This window comes from Indicator indicator, chromosome 21 (genome assembly GCF_027791375.1).
Source record: "Indicator indicator isolate 239-I01 chromosome 21, UM_Iind_1.1, whole genome shotgun sequence".
NCBI lineage: Eukaryota > Metazoa > Chordata > Aves > Piciformes > Indicatoridae > Indicator > Indicator indicator.
Genome location: NC_072030.1, coordinates 2,735,720 through 2,760,098, shown reverse-complemented (window position 1 = coordinate 2,760,098; position 24,379 = coordinate 2,735,720). Strand labels below are relative to the sequence as shown.

At 48.2% G+C, this 24,379-nt stretch overlaps 1 protein-coding gene across 1 annotated transcript in view; it reads right to left on the bottom strand.

Annotated features, from left to right (window-relative positions):
- Positions 1–3,440: 3,440 nt before the first annotated feature.
- Positions 3,441–24,379, bottom strand: part of LOC128974186 (mucin-5B) — a 76,143-nt gene continuing 55,204 nt past the window's right edge. Inside the window, exons 32-47 of the mRNA XM_054390734.1 lie at positions 23,594–23,835; positions 22,180–22,363; positions 19,828–20,020; positions 18,957–19,135; positions 17,959–18,028; positions 17,684–17,805; positions 16,701–16,732; positions 15,503–15,680; positions 14,562–14,666; positions 12,550–12,590; positions 11,825–11,947; positions 9,802–9,897; positions 7,423–7,551; positions 6,511–6,550; positions 4,887–5,010; positions 3,441–3,615 (exon numbers count right to left, since the gene is read on the bottom strand). Of these exons, the coding sequence (XP_054246709.1) occupies positions 3,441–3,615; positions 4,887–5,010; positions 6,511–6,550; positions 7,423–7,551; positions 9,802–9,897; positions 11,825–11,947; positions 12,550–12,590; positions 14,562–14,666; positions 15,503–15,680; positions 16,701–16,732; positions 17,684–17,805; positions 17,959–18,028; positions 18,957–19,135; positions 19,828–20,020; positions 22,180–22,363; positions 23,594–23,835 (2,033 nt within the window). The remainder of the gene's footprint in view (positions 3,616–4,886; positions 5,011–6,510; positions 6,551–7,422; positions 7,552–9,801; positions 9,898–11,824; positions 11,948–12,549; positions 12,591–14,561; positions 14,667–15,502; positions 15,681–16,700; positions 16,733–17,683; positions 17,806–17,958; positions 18,029–18,956; positions 19,136–19,827; positions 20,021–22,179; positions 22,364–23,593; positions 23,836–24,379) is intronic.

The window sequence follows — 24,379 nt, the reverse complement described above, 5'->3', positions numbered from 1 at the left end:
TCAGCACCTTTATAGCCTCCATTGGCCCCACTCCAGTAGTTTCCTGTCTCTCTTGAACTGGGGAGCCCAGAACTGGTCCCAGTACTGCAGATGTGGTCTCCCTAGGGCAGAGAAGAGGGGGAGGAGACCCTCCCTTGATCTGCTGGCCCCACTCTTCTTAATGCACCCCAGGAGACCATTGACCTCCTTGGCCACGAGGGCACTTCGCTGGGCTTTGGGGAACTTGTTGTCCCCTCGGTCTGCAGAGCTGCTTTCCAGCAGTCAACACCTAACCCATCCTGGTTAGTATAGCTCTAATTCAATGCCATTTGCAGTTGCTGTAGGAAGTCTCACTGTCACTAAAAGGCAGGAGAACAGAAATCTAAGGGCACCTGGTAAGATCAGATTAGGTTGTGTGTCCTTTCCCACCTGAAGACAATGCAGAGGTGGGAAAGGTTTCTAATCCTCTTCCTCCTAAGCCATCTTGCTGCTAATGATTGATTTGCTGGGTTTCCATGAGTGTGTCTCTGTCTGCTTACAGACTCTGTTTACTCTTCTGATGACAAAAGCACTCAAGAATTATTTCCTCCCCCCTCTGGGAAAGGCAAGGAGGAAAGAAGGAAGGAATGTCCTTTTCTTGGTGCTGTTCTTTGCATTGTAAAACCCTGAGTGCACTTGATTGGTATCAGTAAGAAGGTTTGGGGGCTAATGTGAAATTTATACATGAGCCTCTCTATCAATTGCAACACATGCAATTGCATTGCACTGGCAGCTGACTCAATCACTTGGAGATTCCTATCATTTATAACCAAGCAAACTGCTCCACTGAAGGGTGCAGAGGCTGGGAACAGGGCATCATGCTCAGCTTGATGATTCTCATGGGCTCCATCCAACTTGAGGTCTTCTATGATTCTATTCAAACGCCTGGATGGATTTTGTTGCCCATCTTTCCCAAAGATACCTGAAGTGCCATTATTTCCACCATGAATGCTAGGGAAACAGAATTAAAAGAAAGGATGGAATTCACCTCCTCTAAGCCAGCAACTCCGGCTCTGAAAATAACCAGTGCTGAGAAACTGGAAACTTCCCCAAGTGCTCTTACACCAGTCTGAGGCTGAGACAAAGCATTCTAGAAAGGGGCTGGAGAATGGGTTAGTTAAAACAATTTGAGCTGAATCCTGCACAGGTATAGCACAAACTGCTCTGTTGTATCCCAGTGGTGATGCAATAAGGATGGGACTTGGTTTAGAGCAGACAAGAACCTGTACCATTCAGCTTGTGCCAAGGGAAGGTTCAGATGGATATTTAGGTAAAAAAATAAACAAAAAAATCACTGAAAGGGTTGTCAAGCCCTGCACCAGGCTGCCCAGGAAGGTGATGGAGGCCCCATCCCTGGAGGGACTGAAAAGCTGTGTAGATGTGATGCTGAGGGGCACAGTCTTGTGGTCCCCTGGCAGTGCTAGGGTTACTCTTGAACCCAATGATCTTAAAGGTCTCTTCCAACCAAAACGATTCTCTGAATCTGTGAACTTCTCTGGCTATCCCAAATCCAGGAGTCCCACAGGTTTTAAGATCAATAAACTCATAATAAAACAGTACACATGAAAGTAAACTGACATCAGCTGAAGTTATTTCTCTAAATCATAGAATCACAGAACAGTTTGGGCTGGAAAGCATTTTAAAGGTCATCTACCACCAACCACCCTGCCAGGCAGGGTCACCTCTTACTAGACCCAGGTTGCTCAAGGCCCCAGCCATCCTGCCTTTGAATATTTCCAGGCTTGGAGCATCCACAACTTCTCTGGCCAACCTGTCTCAGTGCCTCACCACACTAATGACAAAGAATTTCTTCCTAATGTCTAATTAAAAGTGAGCTTCTTCCAGTTTGAAGCCATTACCCCATGTTCTGTCACTCCATGCCTTCCTACAAAGTCCAAAGAACTTATTACAAAGCAAGAATCAAATTAAGGATTACTTGGGCTCAGTAGCTGCTCAGCATTTCCAGATGGAAAGCTAAAGGTTAATGCACTTCATCTCTGCTTGGTCAGTTCCAAAGCATCCCCTCCAAAACAATTCCCCAAAGCCCCACACACAGCAGGCTGACAGGACACTGCCCTCTGAGAAAGTCTCTTTCAGGTGACAAAAGACCAAATTGCTCAAGCAGCCAAAGCATTTGGTCTGAATTGTGTATTCTGAAGGTACTCTTGGACCATTTTAATCCTTGTCCATATAAGATGTTGTGGTTTCTAACACAGATCATAGCCATGCAGCCAGTAGTGAGACTGAACATCAGGCTCTCACCCAACACACGGCTCCCACCTTGATGTCAGCAAGTGATAAAAGCTGCCAGGGGGATAAGGACTCACCACAGGGTGCAGAGGGAGGCATTTGTAGTGCATCTATAGAACATGCTTTTACACTCCTGTGCAGAGGGAAAAAAGCACCTGGCTTTCCTCCAGCCAGTGACCCAGAGTCACAACCAGAGGAGATTCAGGACCTCTGGGGAGAAGAGCACAAATGTGCCCCTGAGCCAAGCCCTGCTTCTCTGACTGAACCATAGTGACTGCTGTTCTCCTTCTAAAGGTCTGGAGCCCTCAGTATAGGAAGACATGGACCTGATCGAGAGGGTCCAGAGGAGGGCCACAAAAATGCTCAGGGGGTTAGAGCAGCTCTGCTACGAGGACAGACTGAGGGAGCTGGGGGTGTTCAGCTTGGAGAAGAGGAGACTCCAGGGAGACCTAATAGCAGCCTGCCAGTGCTTGAAGGGAGCTACAAGAAGAGTGGAGAGAGACTGTTTGCAAAGGCCTGCAGGGACAGGATGAGGGACAATGGCTTCAAACTAGAAAAGGGCAGATTTAGACTGGATATCAGGAAGAAGTTCTTCACTATGAGAGTGGTGGAGCACTGGAACAGGTTGCCCAGGGAGGTAGTTGAGACCCCTTCCCTGGAGATATTCAACGTGAGGCTGGACAGGGCTCTGGGCAACCTGATCTGGTGGAGGATGTCCCTGCTGACTGCAGGGAGGTTGGACTGGATGAGCTTTGGAGGTCCCTTCTGGCCTGGCCCATTCTATGATTCTATAAAGGAGATTAAGTGATGGTTGTGGTTATGTTTTCACAATGCACACTTTCATCAGGCAGGACTTTTGAAAGGCAGCAGCTGTCTCCCGATTTTCTTGGGATAACCTGGGCTCATGCACCACTGTGGGATTCAAGACATTAGCCACCTTGCCCCCTTTGCAGCACCACTGAGAGAGGAGAACAAGCCCTCTTTGAAATGCAGTTTATTCAACAAACAGAGGGAAGTCTTCAGCTGATTTCCATAACTGCATGTAACACCAGAGGGGAAAAGCACAAGGGAGATGTGTGGTCATGTGAAGGTTACTCACAGCTTCTTTTCTAAACTACTCACTTGCTAGGGAAGCATTAAATGGGAGCTGAAAGGTTTCTTTTAGCTTCTGCTCATGTTCTCCCGTTTAGGCAGTTTGTTTCCACGCAGCCACATTCATCTACATGCACATATGTGAACTGGATTCTCTCATGCTCAGAGCAAACCAGTTCCATCTTCACTTCGTGACTCCTTTTCTCGTGGCAGCAAATGCATTTGTGTTCCATCGCGCTGGCCTCAAAGGAGTACCTACAGAGAGGAGATTTGCACATCACTGCTGCCTGCTACCTTCTCCAGCTGATCTCCAGGTACTCTGCAAACAGAGGTACTGCTAAGGAGCAGAGGAGCAACACTTCCTATTTATCTGCTTAAGAGTCTTCCCTCAGGGTGCTACAAGTCACACAAGGCTGGATCCTCTGGAAGCACTGGGGAAAATGCCAGGAGCTTCAGCAGGTTTTGGATTGGGCCCGTTCTGATAGGAGAAGAGCTGGGAGAGAGAGGAGCCAGGAGAAGGAAGAGCCAGGAGATGGAAGAGCTGGGAGAGGGAAGAGCATGGAGAGAGAGGAACCGGGAAAGGGAAGAGCCGGGAGAGGGAAGAGCCAGGAGAAGGAAGAGCATGGTGAGAAGGGAACCGGGAGAAGGAAGAGCTGGGAGAGAGAAGAGCCAGGAGAAGGAAGAGCATGGAGAGAAAGGAACCAGGAGAAGGAAGAGCCGGGGGAGAGAAGAGCCGGAGGAGAGAAGAGCTGGGAGAGGGAAGAGCCGGGAGAGGGAAGAGCTGGGAGAGGGAAGAGCCGGGAGAGAGAGGAACCGGGAGAAGGAAGAGCCAGGGGAGAGAAGAGCCGGAGGAGAGAAGAGCCGGGAGAGGGAAGAGCTGGGAGAGAGAAGAGCCGGGAGAGAGAAGAACCAGGAGAGGGAAGAGCTGGGAGAAGGAAGAGCCAGGAGAGGGAAGAGCACAATCCATGCGGAGACCATAGAGCGGGATGAAACTCCACTGAACAGCAGAGCTGGGAGAGGGAAGAGGCGGGAGAGGGAAGAGCGGGAGAGGGAAGAGCTGGGAGAGGGAAGAGCCGGGAGAGAGAGGAACCGGGAGAAGGAAGAGCCAGGGGAGAGAAGAGCCGGAGGAGAGAAGAGCCGGGAGAGAGAAGAGCCGGGAGAGGGAAGAGCCGGGAGAGGGAAGAGCTGGGAGAAGGAAGAGCCAGGAGAGGGAAGAGCACAATCCATGCGGAGACCATAGAGTGGGATGAAACTCCACTGAACAGCAGAGCTGTTCAAAGCCCACGTAAGGACATGTGTAAGAACAGGTAGTTAATTAATTCAGCTGATGTCTGTTGTTTTCCTAACAGGTGCTTCTGTCACCCTAGAGACTTTCAGTGACACCGCTAGTGACTGCTCTCCTGCACACCCAATTTCCTAGCCACCTCTTTTTAAACGGCAGGAAGGGGACAGGCAGCCACAGCACACTGTTGAGAAGAACCCAGAGAGTCCAGACCTGGGGGAGGACAGAGAGAGGTTCCACTTACACAGAGTAGGTGCTGCAGGTCCCTTCACAAAAGGGCACTGGGACTGGAGTGATGGACCTGCAGTTCTTGTAGGTGATATACTGCTCCTTGATGCTGCGCTTGCACTTATGTGGCAGGTCAAGACCTGTGGGGAGAACATCTCTGTTAGACCTCCTCAGACTGGAAGTGAAGTTTTGAAAGGTCTCTGCTAGGAAACCAAGGGCAGACCATCCTACTAAAACTTTTTACACTTCAAGTACATAACCAATAATGCAAATGAGAGTGGAAAGAGGCAGTAATTCAGCAAAGCAATTCCCACCCATTTGTGGACTGGCTTCAATGGAGACTTATGGACATGCTCATGTGAAGATACTCCTGAACCAAGACCTAAAGGAGACACACAGGGTTTGATTACCTATCCATGGGCAGGGACACCTCACACTAGAGCAGATTGGTCACAGCCACATCCAGCCTGGCTGCAAAAACTTCCAGGGATGAGAATTTCACCACCTCCCTGGGCAACCTGTGCCAGTGTCTCACCACCCTCATGGGGAAGAACTTCTTCCTCACATCCAGTCTGAATCTATCCATTTCTCTTTTTGCTCCATTTCCCCCAGTCCTATCACTCCCTGACACCCTCAAAACTCCCTCCCCAGCTTTCTTGGAGACTCCTTCAGATACTGGAAGGCCACAAGAAGGTCTCCTCAGAGCCTTCTCTTCTCCAGATGGAATAACCCCAACTCTCAGTCTGTCTCCATAGCAGAGCAGCTCCAGCCCTCTGCTCATCCTCGTGGCCCTTCTCTGGACACCTTCCAGCACCTCCAGATCCTTCTTGGAATAGAGGCTCCAAAACTGGATGCAATACTCCAGGTGTGGTCTCACCAGAGTGGAGTAGAGGGGAAGAACCAATAACCTATGATTTCTGGGTGCATGCTACAGAAGAGCCTTTTTGTCATGCAGTTTCCAGATGGAAGAACACAAAGCAGAATCACTGAAACAGAGATGGAGGAATTTTCATGCCCTCATTGGAAGAGTGAGGCAGATCTTTAGCCTCAGCTGTAAGGTACAAAACAATTCTGATGCTGTGGGAAAAGTCTTCCAGTAGGTGGAAACCACTCTTGTGGCAAAGAATTTCTTTCTGATCTCTAAAATTGAGCCTCTTCCAGTTTGAAGCCATTACCCCATGTTCTGTCATTCCATACCTTCCTACAGAGTCCCTCTCCAGCTTTGAATTTATTACAAAGCAAGAATCAAATTAAGGATTACTTGGGCTCAGTAGCTGCTCAGCATTTCCAGATGGAAAGCTAAAGGTTAATGCACTTCATCTCTGCTTGGTCAGTTCCAAAGCATCCCCTCCAAAACAATTCCCCAAAGCCCCACACACAGCAGGCTGCAGGACACTGCCCTCTGAGAAAGTCTCTTTCAGGTGACAAAAGACCAAATTGCTCAAGCAGCCAAAGCATTTGGTCTGAATTGTGTATTCTGAAGGTACTCTTGGACCATTTTAATCCTTGTCCATATAAGATGTTGTGGTTTCTAACACAGATCATAGCCATGCATCCATGCATCCTCTTAGTGCAGGCAGAACCAAGGCTATGAGCAGGGGAGAACCCAGCAGTATGGACTCAGTGAAGAATGCACTCACATGTCTTACAGCAGCCATCTGAAGTCACATCAACTGTCCCCTGTGTAGAAAGCAAACCATCAGAAGGGTTCAGATGCAGAGATTGCTAAGCAGTTAGTAGCAGCAACAAGAGTTCAGGTGCATCCCCTCAGCTCTAACCAACACAGAGCCTTGCTCAGAGCTATTTATGTCCTGATTATATAGCAAACTGCTTAAAAATAAATCCAGCCAGCAAGGGAAGGAATTTTCTTAGAGCCCTGTGGCCTCTCACACAGCAGATAAGATATCCTGTAACACATCCCTGACATGATATAGGTGCTACTGAAGCCAGCACACACAATATAAAACCAGCCCCAAGAATGACAGCTGCTCCTGGAACTGAGCAGCCAGACCTGTGCAGAGCACATCTCAAAGCTAACTCAACAGCTGTCCTTGGCCCTGCTTTGCTTCTCAGATCTGCTGTGAAGCCCCACAATCCTTCTAAAAGTTACTGCAAACCACTCTTAGGTGGAAGCTGGGGCATGACTGCTACTCCTTCCTCCTTTGTGTGCCACCCCGTTGCTTAGTGATGCTCCACACATCAGAAGACAGCATTCAGCTGCTCCCCTGAGGCTTTGTGGGGAGTTACCCTTTGCTCAGTTGCATTTCCTAACACTGATGTTTCTCAAGTGATAAACTCCCCCCCAAACACACTTCTTGCCCCAGAACTCTTCTCTTTCAAGTTCCACTGCTTATCCTACAACAATTGTTTCCAAATAGCTTTGTTTTACTCCCAGGGGACACTCCATTCAGGGCTGAATAAGCACATTGCCTTCCAGCAAGGAGGATCACCTCAGAAAGATCAAGAAATACTGCATGGGTTGTTCAAAGCAGTAATGAAAACTCCCAGGGCTCCCTCCAGAAGGCTTTTTTCACTCCCTGCAAAATACTTACTGGGACACAGTTTGATTCTTCAAATGGTAGGCAGACCTTTACTGTGCTTGTCAGGGAAAACTGTCCCCCTGCTTCAGTGCATGTGTACTGGGTGCAGTTATCATATGGAGCTTTGTAACTCTTTCCAACCTGAGTAAAAACAGGGGATAAAAAAAATCCTCAACCCAATATAGTAGAGCAGTGAAAACAGAGTAATGCAACAGGAATACAGAGTCACAAAATAACAGAGTTGTCAGGGCTGGAAGGGACTTCAATGATCATCCAGTTCCAACCCCCCTTGCCATGGGCAGGGACACCTCACACTACAGCAGGTTGCTCACAGCCACATCCAGCCTGGCTGCAAAAACCTCCAGGGATGAGGCTTCCACCACCTCCTGAACTCCTCTCCAGCCTGCACAACCCCAACTCTCTCAGGCTGTCTCCAAGAGCAGAGCAGCTCCAGCCCTCTGCTCAACCTCGTGGCCCTTCTCTGGACACCTTCCAGCACCTCCAGATCCTTCCTGGAACAGAGGCTCCAGAACTGGACACAGAGCTCCAGGAGTGGTCTCACCAGAGCTGAGCAGAGGGGCAGAATCCCCTCCCTGGTCCTGCTGGCCACACTTCTCTTGCTGCTTCCCAGGCTCTGCTTGGCTCTCTGGGCTGCAAGTGCTCACTGCTGGCTCCTGGGGAGCTTCTCATCCCCCAGCACCCCCAAGGCCTTTCCTTCAGGGCTGCTCTCCAGCCAGTCCCTGCCCAGCCTATATTGGTACTTGGGATTGCCCTGACCCAGCTGCAGGACCTTGCCCTTGGTCTTGTTGAACCTCCTGAGGTTGGCTTGGGCCCAGCTCTGCAGCCTGTGCAGGTCCCTCTGGATGGATCCCTTCCCTCCAGCACCATACAGCTTGGTCCTGAGGGTGCCTCAATGCCACTGTCCACATTGCAAACAAAGATGTTAAACAAGACTGGTCCCAGTACTGATCCCTGAGGGAATCAGTGCACTGGCAGAGAGGCTGGATTGCTCAGATCTCACTGAAAGTGCTGAGATGTTTGGAGCTCACATCTGCAAATGAAGCACCAAGCTCACCCACCACCTATCTATGAAAACCCTTTCTGTGGCCCCCCTAGATGGAAAGAATCAAAAGCTGGTGGCAGAATGAGCACAAGAGGTAAAAACAGGAATGCCATGAGGTAGAGATGCATTAATGATGTAGAATAAAACACACATCAAAGAATTCTTGTAAAGAATTTCAAGTTTTCTTTTTTTAATAGCTGGAAGGAAAGCAAAAAGTGTGAAAGAAGAGAAAAACTCTTCATGACAGAGGTTAGTGGATAAAAGCAAAGCCTGCTTCTGGAAACATAAAAATTGTATGTTGGCACAGGAGAAGGCAGCTTGCAAGATAAATTGTCAAGGAATCACAGGATCACAGAATGGCTCAGGTTGGAAGGGACCTCAGAAATTATTAACTCCAACCTCCCTGCCATGGGCAGGGACACTTCTCAACTGGATTTGGCTGCTAAGGCCTCATCCAACCTAGCCTTGTACATCCCTGGGCAACCTGTTCCATAGTCTCACCACCCTTGTACTGAAGAACTTCTTCCTAAGATCCAGTCTAAACCTACTCTCCCTCAGCTTCAAACCATCCCCCCCTTGTCCTATTGCTAGACACCCTTAATCAATTGACAAACAAATAAATAAAAATGAATCAAAGGATGAAGCAGGGAAGACGCAGAACACAAGAGCTGCCAGAGAAGCAATAGCCTGGAAGAGAGCAGGGACTGGTTGAGGCAGTGTCACTAACAGTTCACAGGAGTGGAAGGCTGTAGTGGACCCAAAGAGGTATCCTGAGGCTCAGCCTGTGGCTACACAAGGCCATGCTCACAGGACCTGATCTGTTCCCTGGCTGTGTTCCCAAGTCACACCACACTACAGAAGCTGTGCCCTTTTTCTGCTCAGCAAGTTCAGAACTGGTGGTAGAACCAGGTCACTCCCACTGTTTAGCCTTATCTCCAGGCAAGATCATGACACCATTTCCAGGTCAGAGCAGTGTGACATGAAGCCAGCTGGTGTCTCTCTGCAAGAGCAGTGTTACATCAAGTCCCCAGTCCCTCCAAATTCTTTCTCTCTCTTGCATGTCAAGAGGATGGAGGTAAGATGATTTCCACCCCTCCCAGAGATGCATAGTTTCCAGCAGAGAAGTTGCTGTAGAAACACCTCCACCTTGCTTTGGAAATGCAGAAGTTTTCAAATCTCCTGAAGCTCTGCCCAGCCTCCAAACATTTGGCACTGGTTCAAGAGAACCTTTGAAGGTCCATTGCAACTCAAACCATTCTGTGGTTCTGTGAAATGTTGAGGTCTTTGTGACAACTCAGCTTTGTGTGCAGAGCAAGGGGAGTGCTTACCTCAATGGTCACATTGCCAAAGGGGAAGTTTGCCACACATGCCACTTGCTGGCACTGGCTGCAGCACTCACCCTCCTCTTCCACATAGTGGAAACCCTGTGGGAGGAGGAGTTGCCAGTTAGCCAAGTTACCTCACACCTTGTTCATGAAGCACCTTTGGAGCAGAGTTGGGGTAGTTTTAGGCTGTACCTTTAAACTTTTCCACAGACCTTGAACAGAAAGTGGTAGAATGTAAACAAATCACCATTGGGTGCAATAAGGTTGAATTGCAATTGTAATTACAATTACTTAACAATTACAATTGATTAGCAATTAAATAAACAATTACAAGTAATTATTTAAGTTCTAAGCAATCCTAGTGGAGAGAGATCTACCATTTCTGTCACTTGTTTTTTGGCTGCTTTGCTCTGGGAGATGCTGTGTGCTGTGCTGGCTTCTGCTTGACCTTGGCTGCATTGTTTTGGCTAAGTTCTAACAACTCTCTGCTCTCTCACTTGTCTCTTTGTGACCAGGAGGGTAAGGAGGGGGAGGGGGCAGGGAGTGGAGTAAGCTATTAGCTCCCCTGGGTTTTGGCCAGGGGGGTCCTAGTGCCGTTTATCAATTGTAAATGCCTGTAACTATTGTATATTTTGTACATACTCATTGCATTTCATTGTAGACTGTAGTTTTGCTTGTCAACACAGCCCCATTTGCTTCCAGCTGGGCTGGGCTGGCAGTTTTAATGCTGGGGGGGGGAATTTTCAACTCACCACACAGAGCCACAGTGGAGGTGGCAGAGGAAACGGAGCCAGACCTCTGGTTTCATTTCTGGTTTATTTAGAAGCCTGTGGGAACCACTTTAAGCCTGACAACCAAAGCTGAAAGCTTCTTTCCCCTATTGCAAAGTGACTTCTGGGCACTTCAGTCACCATGAGGACACTCTCACTGGCTATGCTTCCTCAGGACAGAAGTTGGACCAATTAAGTTCCTCACATAAGCTGGGGCAAGTGGATGACTTCAGCACACGATTCCTTGCCCCACCTGGCACCAGGGCCTGGTCTGATGGGATTGCTGTGCAGCACATCACAGATTGCCCACCAGAAGTGCTGCTGTCAGCCAGGGGAAGATTATAGAATAGAATCCTTTTGGTTGGAAGAGACCTTCAAGATCATCCAGTCCAACCATTGACCCAGCACTGCCAGGACACCTCTAAGCCATGGTCCTCACCACCACATCTTCAATGGCTTTTCAATCCCTCTAGGGATGGGGACTTCACCACTCCCTTGGGGAACCTGTTACAGGGCTTGTCAATCCTGTTTGGGGGGAGACATTTTTCCTCATGTCCAACCAAAACTTCCCCTGGCACAACCTGAAGCCATTTCTCCTTCTCCTATCACTGTTTACCTGGGAGGAGAGACCAACCCCCACCTGGCTCCAATCTCATTTCAAGGAGCTGTGGAGAGTGAGGAGGTCTCTGTTCAGTCTCCTTTTCTGCAGAGTAAGCAACCCCAGTTCCCTCAGCTGCTCCTCCTGCATCAGTTGTTCCTCCCTTGTGTTTTAGGTATTGGTTGGTTCCTTACTGGGTGTGGATGTGGCTGGCTTCAGGATAAAGAGGAATGGCTCTGGTGGTGGCTCTGGCCTTCTCTGGGCCAGAATGGAGAACCACCACATTCAATAGCAGCCTTTTCTGTGCAGACTCTCAGCACATGAGTACTGAGAGGCTGCTGGAAACATCTAAATCACTGTGCAGCTTCTTTACAGTCTTAACTTTTGTGTTGAGAGTGGGCAGCACCAACAGCAGGGCACAGACTTCATCTTTCAGCAGTCAGGTTTCTCTTGAACAGATTTGCCACCCTTGTCCCTCAGGGCCCCTCTCCAAGGGTGTCCTCTTGAATTTGCTAGAGCCAAACTAACCTACAAAGGCCTTTACCAAACACTCTGCTAGAAGTTCAGTGAGGAAGGGACTTCTCCCCTCCCAGTCTCACAGTGCAGCCCCCCAGCAGCCCTGGGTGGTGGCTGGGGAGGCTGAGTGTTCCATACAGACCTGTGGGCAGGTGGTTTGGCACTGCACTGGCACACAGTGGATATGGTTGGTCTGGGTCACAGCATCCTGCTCATCTGTACACACACAATTCTCACAGGAGCGTTTAGGCACCATTGCTCCAGGCTGGAAATAGAGAAGAGAGAGGAGACAAGCCATGGAAAGAGCTCAGTGGGTTGTAGAACAAATATTACATGCCATGGACTAATCAAAAAATGAATGCTTGTGCCTGGGGATTTATTTTTGGGACAACTTCCTGAAATGAATGCTTCCAGGGCTCTCAAACCTCACCCTATTGGTAGCACTAAATGAAGACAGGGCTGCTGTTGCAGTGTGGTAGGCTGGAATTCCCCTCCCCCACTCTTCAGTGCATAAATCATGTTAAATGAGTTGTCAACGTATCTATAAATCCCACACATCGATTTTTCCCTCACTTTGTCCTAGAAATTAATCTTACCACATCCAATAACATTTTCAATTTGTACTCAATCACAGTTCTGACCTCTTGGCTCTAAACCACAGGTGAGACCTCGTTTAGTAAGCAAGCCTCTAGTCACCAGTGCTACCTGTTCAGTAACATTTCCAATAGCACACAAACCTACTGACAGGGGAGAATGCTGGCCTGTCCTAATCCTGCTTTTTATGGGAGTGTGGCCAATAACAACTGCAGAAAATTCTGCCTCTGGCAGCATTCACCTGTGGAAAGAAGTGTTTGGAGGAAGACCTACCTTAAATTCGACTCCTTCAAACACACACACATCTTTTGGAACTGTAAGAGAAAATAAAATGAGGAGAATGGGCTAGGAATGAGGCAAAGAGTTGCTGTACTCATCTCTCTGAGTGATTTAGAGGAGACAGAGTAGAACTGATGACACCAAGCTGTGTGGTACAGCAGACAGGCTGGAGGGAAGGGATCCATCCAGAGGGACCTGGACAGGCTGGAGAGCTGAGCACAAGCCAACCTCAGGAGGTTCAACAAGACCAAGTGCAAGGTCCTGCATGTGGGTTGAGTCAATCCCAAGCACAAATCCAGGCTGGGCAGGGACTGGCTGGAGAGCAGCCCTGAGGAGAGGGACTTGGGGGTGCTGGTGGATGAGAAGCTCACCAGGAGCTGTCAGTGAGCACTTGCAGCCCAGAGAGCCAAGCAGAGCCTGGGCTGCATCAGGAGAAGTGTGGCCAGCAGGTCAAGGGAGGTGATTCTCCCTCTCTGCTCAGCTCTGGTGAGACCACACCTGGAGTACTGCATCCAGTTCTGGAGCCTCTGTTACAAGAGGGATCTGGACATGCTGGAAGGTGTCCAGAGAAGGGCCATGAGGATGAGCAGAGGGCTGGAGCTGCTCTGTTATGAGGACAGACTGAGAGAGTTGGGGCTGTTCAGTCTGGAGAAGAGAAGGCTCTGAGGTGACCTTCTTGTGGCCTTCCAGGATCTGAAGGGGGCTCCAAGAAAGCTGGGGAGGGACTTTTTAGGCTATCAGGTAGTGACAGGACTAGGGGGAATGGAATAAAGCTGGAAGTGGGGAGATTCAGGCTGGAGGTGAGGAAGAAGTTCTTCCCCATGAGAGTGGTGAGAGCCTGGAATGGGTTGTCCAGGGAGGTGGTTGAGGTCCCATCCCTGGAGGTGTTTGCAGCCAGGCTGGATGAGGCTCTGGCCAGCCTGATGTAGTGTGAGGTGTCCCTGGCCATGGCAGGGGGGTTGGAACTGGCTGAGCCTTGTGGTCCCTTCCAACCCTGACTGATTCTATGATTTATGATTCTATGATTCTAACTGAGTTTTTTAGGTTGAAAAAAAAAATTAAAGGGGGGGGGGGGGGGAAATGTTACTAGTACATGGTGCTAATTGTTATTTGGAAGCCCACATGCAGCATCTGCTCAGATGTCATGCATGAAGGGAGTGTAATTCACAGATTCACAGGATGTCAGAGGTTGGAAAGGACCTCCACAGATCATCCAGTCCAACCCCCCTGGCCAGAGCAGGATCACCCAGGGGAGTCTGCACAGGAATGCATCCAGGTGGGTTTGGAAAGTCTCCAGAGAAGGAGACTCTGCAACCTCTCTGGGCAGCCTGTTCCAAGGCTCCAGCACCCTCACTGTAAAGAAGTTTCTCCTCATGTTGAGGTAAAACCTTCTGTTCCAGTTTGTATCCATTGTTCCTTGGCTTATTCCTGTACACTACCAAAAAGAGATTGGCCTCCTCCACTTGCCACCCACCCCTCAGATATTGATAGACATTGATCACAACCCCTCCCAGCCTTCTGTTCTCAAGACTAAGCAGCTCCAGGTCTGTCTCTCTTCATAAGGGATATGCTCAATTCCCCTAATCATTCCATATCCTTGTGTTTTCCATATGGAAACATCTATTTACTTCATGGGATTTTCCACCCATACTTGAAATTAGTTGACTTTTTATTTACTGTTAGCCACCTTGCTAGTAACAGAGCTGGGTCAGGTATATGAATCTGGAAATATAATCTGGCTGCAGAGCTTTTGGATAGGTTCAATGTGACCAACATTCAGCATCTGATCAATAGACTCACACTCACTGAATGCTAGCTGCAAAGGACCTGCACCAGTTACTCCACCTCCAAAAACCCCCACACCAGTTGCAAATACTGAGAGGGAAGGGAGGGAGAGGGAGGGGAGGAGGCTACTGCTTATGATTTTGATTCATTTAGGCAAAATGAAACAGTTCAAGGAAGAAATAAAACACCTTAAGTGTTGGGTGTGAAGACGCAATACTTACTACAGGAGAAGACAGGACAACAACCACTCTCAGATATAGCAACCACAGGTTGGAAGCCTATGTCACATGCTGTTTTGTTGATGATGCAGGTTTTGATATCACATTCTGCAACAGACAACAGAGATAAGGGAAGTCAAAGCACCTTGTCCAGCAGTGATACTTGCAAGCAAAGTTTGAACAGCCAAGAAATTGGGTGGAAAGAGATGATTCTGGAACCACACATTTTTGGGGTTTAGGACATGTTCAAGTGAAGCATCTGACCTGAAGGGGAAAAGGACCTGGGGGTCCTAGTGGAGTTCTCTTTTGATAGCAACAGCTCCTGGCATGTAACTGGAAAAGTAACCACTCCAAAGCCTTTATGTGAATCTGGTACCTGTGGGAATACCAGCTCTCACTGGAGACGAGTTCACCTGTACTCAGAACTGGTGAGGCCACACCTTGAGTACTGGGTTCAACCTTGGGCCTCTCACTACAAGAAACACATTGAGGTGCTGGAGTGGGGACAGGGAAGGGCAACAAAACTGATGAAGGGTCTAGAGAATGAGTCTTGTACAGGGCAACTGGGGGAACTGGGGTTATTTATGCTGGAGAAAAGGAGGCTTCTCACTCTCTAAAACTCCCTGAAAGCAGGCTGGAGTGAAGTGAGGGTTGGCGTATTCTCCCTAGTAACAAGTGATAGGATGAGAGGAAACAGCCTCAAGTTGTGCCAGGGGAGGTTTAGGTTGGATAGTAGAAGAAACTTCTTCACTGAAAGGGTTCTCAAACACTGGCACAGGCTGCCCAGAGAGGTGACTGAATCCCCATTCCTGGAGGCATTTACAAGAGGCAGAGTTGTGGTGCTGAGGGGACACAGTTTGGCACCAGACTTGGTGGAGAATAACTCTGTGATTGCTGCTAAAGGCCAATGATGCTGCATTATGCCATCTGAACTCTCTACTCACCACAGACTGTCTCTGTGCAGCATGGGTCATCCAGCCGTGGTTTCATCCTGGGGACAAAGCCCTCTTTAGTGCAGCTGACCGGTGGAGATTTAGCACAAGGGCGAGGGAAGCAGGAGATCAGCAAAGTTGCTTCATCACAAGTGCAGTACTGGCAGTTGTGCTCCCAAGCCTCTCTAGGCTGTGGGGAAACAACAAACAAACAAAAAAAAACCGTTGTGGTGGGTTGAAAATTTACCACACACCCCCCCCCCCCCAATGTTAAATTTATCAGCCCAGCCCAGCTGGAAGCAAATGAAAGCTGTACTGACAAGCAAAGCTGCAATCTACAATGAACTGCAATGAGTGTGTACAAATACACAATAGTTACAATTAATAAATAGCACAAGAAGCCTCCTGGATCAAACCCAGGGGAGCTGCTAATAGCTTCCCACTCCCTGCCCCCCTCCATGCCCCCTGGACACAAAAGGATCAAGAGACAAGAGCAGAGAGTTATTTTGTTAGACTTAGCCAAAACAACACAGCCAAGGTCAGCAGAAGCCAGCAGAAGCACAAAGTTAGTGTTTCCCACAGAGAAGAAACCAAAAGAGAGACAGAAAGTTGACCAAACTAATTCTTATGGCAGATATCTCTCCAATGGGATTGTTTAGAACTATCATTATTTTCCTTTTTTTTTTTTTTTTTTTTTTACACCCAATGGTGATCTATTTACATTTTACCACTTTCTGTTCAAGATCTGTGGAAAAGTTTAAAGGCACAGCCTAAAACTATCACAGCCATGGACAGTAGTCCAAAGTGCCAAAACTAGCAGCATTTTATGAATGAACACCAGTGGAGGGCTGGGCTGCCCTAATTTATCATATAGAAAAATCAGAGTTCAGATCCTAGAGGGCAGAGAAGGGAAGAGAAAGGAGAAAAGTTGTTATGTGCCACCTTCCTTTGCAGGGTGACATGATTCCAGAAGGGAAGCCTGGAAGTTCTACCAGGAAACTCTGATCCCACAAACTGCTATTGCTGCTTCTGTACCTCAACTGATTAACAAATCACTGGAGTTAATAAAATCTGCTGTTTTTCTTCCCCACTGCCAGTGCAGCTCACTGGCATTTAAGCTCAGAATTAGAGGAAGAAAGTGGTGCAGTCATTTTTTCAGGAGGTCACAGCACCCAGCTGTGGTATAAAGCAGCAATTTCCTTTTGCTCACCTGTTTCACTGACCCATCCTGTGCAGTGCAACCTGCAAAATTAATTAACAGATTCCTTTAGTGATAGCTGATCCAGGGGAAGCAACAGAAGCAGGAGGACAGCAATACAAGGAAAGAATTCCCATGAATAAATACAGGCTGGGGTGTGCACAGAAGAATGTGGCCAGCAGGTTGAGGTTCTCCTCCCCTTCTACTCTGCCCTAGCCAGACCACAACTGGAGTACTGGATCCAGTTCTGAGCTACCCAGTTCAAGAAGGACAAGAAATTGCTGGAGAGAGTCTAATGGAGAGCCACTAAGATGATCAAGGGACTGAAACATCTACCTTATGAGGAAAAGCTGAGAGACCTGGGGCTTTTTAGCCTGGAGGAGACTGAGAGGGGATCTCACTAATGATGATCAACATCTAAAAGGTGAGTGTCAGGAGGGTGGAGCTGGTGTGTTCTCTAGCAGTGTCCATTGACAGGATAAGGGGCAATGGACACAAACTGGAACCCAGGAGGTTCCACATTGACATAAGGAAAAAATTCTTCCCTTTGAGGGTGCTGGAGCCCTTGAGCAGGCTGCCCAGAGAGGTTGTGGAGTCTCCTTCTCCGTAGAGATTCCAAATTCACCTGAGCATTGTGGGCCTGTGGGTGGCCCTGCTCTAACAGGGATTTGGGATTAGATAATCTGCAGAGGTCACTTCCAACCCCTACCACTCTCTGATTCTGTGAAATCTGAGAGAGAGTCACAAAAAGAATGAGATCCAGAATGCAAAGTCACAGGCTGTGTACCCAAACCATCTTAAAGACCCTCCCTTGATCTTTTGCCAGTTGCATTTCCTGCATAAGGGCAGGCAGAAACTGCCAGTCTGAAACATTCCCACCTTGACTAGAAAGGGTGGGTTTCACGGGCTCCCTCATTTCTTCTGTACCCAGAACATCCCCCTTAGTGTCAGGCTCTTCTCCCCCTTCCCATCCCATCATTTACATCATTCCTTACCACAGACAGAAACACAAATGCCATCATGCTCATTCAGTAGAATTTTTCCATCAGGACAGAAGCATCCTTCAACAAACACTGGTGTGCTGTTTCTGGAGGGGAGGGTGTCCATGACAGCTTCTCTGCACAATTGCAATAGAAACAGGAGTGAATGAGAGGTAGAAATACAGCCCCAGGGCAATCAGGCACCTAGATCCCAGGGGAATGTGAACTTCCAGCCTTCCCTGGCAATTTTTCAGTTCTGAACTTGGAAAGTGCCTCAGGAAATGACCCACCTGCTGATGCAAGTGTTTCTTTTAGCTTCCCCACATGGCTTGTACACCTGATCCTTGTCACAGCTGGCTTCTGTGGAGCACCACAACACTCAGGTTAGTAAGCCCAGACTCATGTGCACCTTTCATGCACAACAGATAAACCACAGCCCACCCCAAGCTGGCACAGACATCCCAGCTCCTGCCCAGTGAGGATGTCCCTGCAGCTTCAGCAAGAGAGGATTGGTGCTGAAACGTGGCTGAAGAAGGTCAGTGAAGCTGGGGAAGGGTTTGGAGCATCAGTCTTGAGAGGAGTGGCTGAGGGAATGGGACATTCAGCCTGGAGAAAGAGAGGCTGAGGAGACACCTTCTTGCTCTCTACAACTCCCTGAAAGGAGGTTAGAGAGAAGTGTTACTCACAAGTAAAAAGCGATAGAATATGAGGAAATGGCCTCAAGTTGTGTCAGGTTTGTTTAGGCTGCACATAAGGAACAATTTCTTCCCCAAAAGGGTTGCCAAGCCTGGAACAGGCTGCCTGGGCCCCATCCTTGAAGAGGTGGGGACAGAAGCTGTGTGGATGTGGTGCTGAGGGACATGGCTTAGTGGTGACCTGGCAGTGCTGGGTTAATGGTTGGAGTGGATGATCTTAAAGGGTCTCTTCCAACCCAAACGATTCTATGATTCAGCAAGGTGCTTGTAGCAGTTCTAGAAGTGCTAGAATCACTGGGTACCCCTGAGCAGAGCAAAGCATGCAGAGGGAAGATGCATTTTGCCATCTAGTGATGAAGCTCTAGGTAACAGACAGGGCTCCTCAGCTGAGCTGCTCAGGAGAGTCTGTCAGCCTCTTGCCCACTTGTTCTGCACCAGTTCTGGACTGGACCAACCTCTTTGATCCTGCCCTTTTCTTAGGTCCAGGGCGGCTTGGGAAGGATTGAAGGTTTATGAGGTGCAGGCACACAAGCAGAGGTGCAGGTGGGGACAGAGGAGAGCAGAGTGCCTTCCCCAGGTCTTTCCAGGCTTACCGCACTGCCCATTCGCCTGCCTCCTCCAGTCCACGCAGACCCCGTGGAGCCCACACAAGGCTGCATACGTCTGCATGCTCTGGCACTGGGTGCTGGGGTGTTGCTTGGAGCACCCACTGGCCACACACGCCTCGTAGTAGGGCTGGGGGGGCACCACGCTGTGGCACTCGGTCAGGTTCCTTCACAAAGCAAGGAGAAAGACAGAACGTTTCACTCCCCTGGGCTACTGCCAAGGATGGATTCATCCCAGAACCAAGCCCATCCCCAGGCAGAGAAACCCTCAGGGTGAGGATACAACTACAAAAGGCTCTGGCATGCAGTAAATCCACACAGCTCAATGAAGAAGCAGCTTTACCTCCTGTTCTTTACGCTGCTTTGAAAGGAAGCCGTTTCGTGTTGGGCTGATAGCTGCAGGGAAATGTCTTCTTCACAACTCATAACCATAATTTCTCTATGCTGACATCTTTTTGTCAGTGTGTTTGACAATCCTCTTTTAAACCACACATTTATTTTAAAAACAACCACACATATCTGCTTACTATACTCTGGCTCTGCTTTTTTTTTTCATCCAGAGCTTTCAGATGCTGAATTATTGCCAGTTCCTGATTGGTATCTCCAGAACTGACAGGCAGAAGGAGTGCCAAGCAGAAGATATTAAGGGACGATTGATTTTGATGATGCAGCTAAAAAAACCCCAAACATATCTGCCAAGCTCAGGAACATTGGCACATCATTTCCCTCCTCAGTTATTCAGGGTATGCTAGTCCTCATGGTTTCATCACATCCTAGGAGCAGTTCACCCAAGTCATGCAGTGAAGCACAAAATTATCCTGTGGACTGATTTTTCTGGCACTTTTGGGAGTTGTCTTACCAGATGATTTTACACAGATTGGAAGGCTCACAGTGCTGATCATACTCCAGCTCAGCTGGTTTGGAGACACCTGGATTACAGTATCTGTTGGAGGCCTTTGGGACTTTCCAGTCTAATGCCATCTCTTTGAAGGACTCAATAACCTCACCATCCCTCTTCATAGCATCATCAGACTTCTGGTTGGTGCAGGTGCCTGGTAGCAATACAAAAGTGACAGTCTGAGAACAGTTGAAGTGGATGAAGCTGCTTTTAGAGAAAACCTGGCAGGATGTTTTCAAGCTTGTGAGATGTGGATGAGTTCACAAGCACCATTTGTAGGAAGAAAAGGTTGGAAGAAATAGTTTGCCAGTTACTCCTGAAAAGCAGAGTTGCCATATTGATTGATGCATTTATCCTAATGGCTAAAGGAACTGAGCTGGCTCTGTCTCCTAGCACAGGACTCTTCCAATTTCACACATTCCCAGAGTGAGTAGATATGATCAAGAGGAAGGGCTTAGAAAGAGCTTCTCTCCATCCACCAGTAGACTGTGAGCAGAATGAAAGGAAGCAACTTAAAACTCTGTCTCCTGACAGTGTCTTTCCACCAGATAGAGATAAATCTATTAAAAGAGAAATAACAGAATCTTCTGTGTTGGAAGGAATGTCCAAAGGTCATCCAGTCCAACCCCCTTTTTGCAGGATGTTGCCCCCCCTTCCCTCCTTATCTATCAGCAGATGCTTGAATGGGGAAGACAAAGGTGCTAAATGGCCTTCCCTCCTCCTGGGGACAGGGAATTTTGCCCATTGGCAAAGGCCCCCACAGGTATTTACCGCTGGGGGGAGAAGTCCACTGGGATTTGGCAATGTGATAAGGGAGTACTTCACATTTTGGCCTGGACAATTGCCTAGGAATACCTTAAATAGGGTGAGCAGGGAGCTCTCTCGTTTTCCGCCGCTCTCGCCCATTTCCTGGCAGCCCGCTCGGTTTTGGCTCTGCTGTTTTGGGTGCTCATTTTTGGACTCTATTTGGCTTGCTCCTCATTTGTGGCTACCTTGGAGGGACCAGCACTCGGCTGGCATCTCCCAGACCCACCTGCCTGCCACCACCCTGCCTGCCTGGGACCAATCCTGTTGTGATCCTGCCTGCTCGGGACCGATCCTGCAGCTTTCCCTCACACTGCACGAGTGTCCCTGGTGGCAGCCTTGTCTACAGACACTTTAGATTTCTGGCAGGTCCCTGTAACAGTGTGAGAACTGCAATCCCCCTCCCACACTGACAATAGCCAGGCTAGCTCAGTCTGGAAGCAAATGAAGTTGTGTTTACAGGCAAAGCTACAACCTATGATGCAATGCAATGAACATATACAAATGTACACTATTCACAACATTTACAAATAGGTACAATCAATAGAAAAACACAACAAAGCCCCCTGGCTCCCCCTCCCCTCGAGGGGCTATGCTTCTTCCCCAAGGGGCCTTCCCCCCCCCAGCCAGAAGGACTCTCCTCAGACTCCCCTTTGGCAGAAGGCAGAGAGTCAAGAAGCAGAGAGGCTGTTAGACTTATCTTGCCAAGGTCAGTATGAGCGTTATCTTCAGACAGAGAAAAGAAGAAGCAGAAAGAAACCAAGCAAGCTGAGACTGAGTGACTTTGAGTAGTGATTCTTAAACATTTCTTTCTCTCCAATGGAAGTGTTTAGAACAATCATTATTTTGCTTTCTTACACCCAATAGTGATTTATTTACATTCTTTCACTTTCTCTGCTCGAACTTTGTGAAGAAAAATTAAAAAGTCTTAAAACCATCCACAGTTCCCCCCTCCTGGATTTGAGCCACGTCACCCACTGAATTGAATTAGAAAACCAGCAGTTTCTGGAGCCTCTCAGCAAGAGAGGGAGAGCTGGGGACTGTCTTCAAATTCCTACTCCGATTTGATGAGTAAAAATCGGCATCCCATACTTCCCTATAAGTTTCTTGGCTGGCCTTTGGTTTGTAAGAGGGGTGAAGCTATTTGTGGCTTAGCCTTTTCCATTACCTGAATTTTCCAAATGGTACTAAAATTGCCATAAACATCCTGGAAGATACGACTGAATAGAACCTGTAAATAACTTTTTTTCAACTCAATTTTGGACATGATTTTGGGGTGGGGTTTTCAGGAAAATAAAAATAACTCTATTTTTATAATTCCCACCTTGTTAACTTAACCCCAAACTAACACACCCCTCTGCAGTCAGCAGGGACATCCTCAACTGGATCAGATAGTGCAGAGGCACAGTGAGTGGAGTTGCAAGCATTTGGAGATGTTGACAAAAGGACAAGAAAAGAAAGGAGGCCAATGGATGGCATTCATTGCCATCAGCTGATGAGGACACTCACCACACAGTCCCATGGTGGTGTTATAAAACTTCCCAAATGGCAGCTTGATGTAAAATGCAAGGCGACTGTAGGAGACATAAACTTCTAGCTCAAGTATTTCAACTATGACGTAAATGCCAGAGCTGATTATCCTGATACCATGCTTGGAAATGTCTGGAATAACTTTCTTGTCGTTAAACAAAACCTGAAAGCGAAGAGAAGCAGAAGGCCTCTGTAGACAGTCTCACAGTATATCAGAGGGTGGAAGGGACCTCAAGAGATCATCAGGTCCAACATCGCTGCCAGAGCAGGATCACGTAGGGTAGTCTGCACAGGAATGCATCCAGGTGGGTTTGGAAAGTCTCCAGAGAAGGAGACTCCACAAGCCCCCTGGGCAGCCTGTTCCAGGGCTCTGTCACCCTCACTGGAAAGAAGTTTCTCCTCATGTTGAGGTGAAATCTTCTCTGTTCAAGTTTGAACCCATTGTTCCTTGGGTTGTCACTGTGCACCACCCAAAAGAGCCTGGCCCCCTCCACTTGACCCCCACCCCTCAGCTATTGATAGACATTGATCAGATCCCTCTCAGCCTTCTCTTCTCCAGACTAAACAGCCCCAGGGCTCTCAGGCTCTCTTCACAGGGGAGATGCTCAAGTCCCCTAAGTATCCTCATGGCTGTCCCTTGGATTCTCTCCAGCAGGTCTCTGTCTCTCTTGAACTGGGGAGCCCAAAACTGGACATCATTCTGCAGCACGTGGTTTGTGCCACTGGAAAGGGGAGCAGCACAAATCTGGGGCCTCAGGTACACCAAATGAGGGTTGTCCAAGGCAGTCATTTCAGCAGCTCTCTGTGATTCCTTTTTACTGTTTGATTATTTCTATTTGAATATTTGTGTCTAGAAGAAAACCACAACTTTCAGTTGTCTTAGGGTCATAGAATAACAGACTGGTTTGGGTTGGAAGGCATCTTTAAAGTCCAACCCCCTGCAGTTAGCAGGGACATCTGCAAACAGAGCAGGTTGCTCTGATCCCCATACAACCTGACCTGCAATGGCTCAAAGGATGGGGCACCGACCACCTCTCTGTGCTGTCTGGGCCAGGGTCTCACCACCCTCAGTGTCAAGCATTTCTTCCTTCTCTCTAGTCTGAATCTTCCTCTTTTAGATTAAACCATCACCCCTTGTCCTGTCACAAGGCCTGCTAAAATTCTGTCCCCAGCTTCTCATAAGCCCCTTCTAAGCAATGAAAGGCCACATTTCCCAAGTTTTTAGAACATACACATTTTTGTCCACACTAAGGGAAAAGGAAGAGAGAAAGAAAGTAATACAACTACATTCCCTACCCATTCAATTTTTCACAAGTTTCATCCTTTTCCATGACAGGACATTTGACAACAGAGCAAAACAAAGTCGACAACTCATTTCAAGACAACATTTTACCAGGTTTGTCTCTTTTCCATGCTCCTTTGCTTGTGTCAGAACAACCACAGAGTTGGAGTGAAAAATGAGAAGGGACATTGAACAAATTGCTCCACCAACAGCACCGCAGTAGTAGTTGTCAATGTGAATCTTGAAGTCAGGATGAATCGACTTCACGAGGACGTAGGTGCAGTTTTCTTTAAAATGATAATATGTGCCATCAAAAGTCACATAATGCTCATTTCCCCATCCACTGCAAACACCTGGAAGACAGAGTCACACCCCTCAGGTTTGGCTTCTGAGTTTCCTGTAAGTCTAAGCTAGTTTTAATTCTTCTACTTGTTTCCAGTGAGAGCTGAAATGGCAGCTTTGATCATGAAAGAGTAGCCCAGGAAGGACATTCTTATCTGCTCTGAACATCCCACAAAGGACATTCTTATCTGCTCTGAACAGCCCAGGTTTTTGTCTTAGTTTGGAGCAAGACAGATGCTCTTCTACCTCTTGCAAAAGGGATCAAAATAAAAGTGCTCCACGCTGGATTGGATAGGATTGGAAAGTTTCAATGGAGATGCTCTTCATAACTACATGCAACAGTACAAAGGCATATAAAATACACAAAATCCATAGTCCACCGTGGCCATTCTTCTCCAAGAGCCTCCTTGGGCCAAAGCTTCACAGCAGCCTCCCTCTAAATCAGTCCAACAAACCCAGGTCTCAAATGGCCCCCTTCCCACCACCATGCCTCTCAACCCCCCCATACCAAACCAGTGTGACGCAGCTAAAATTCAGCTTGGCAGCTCCAGGCCC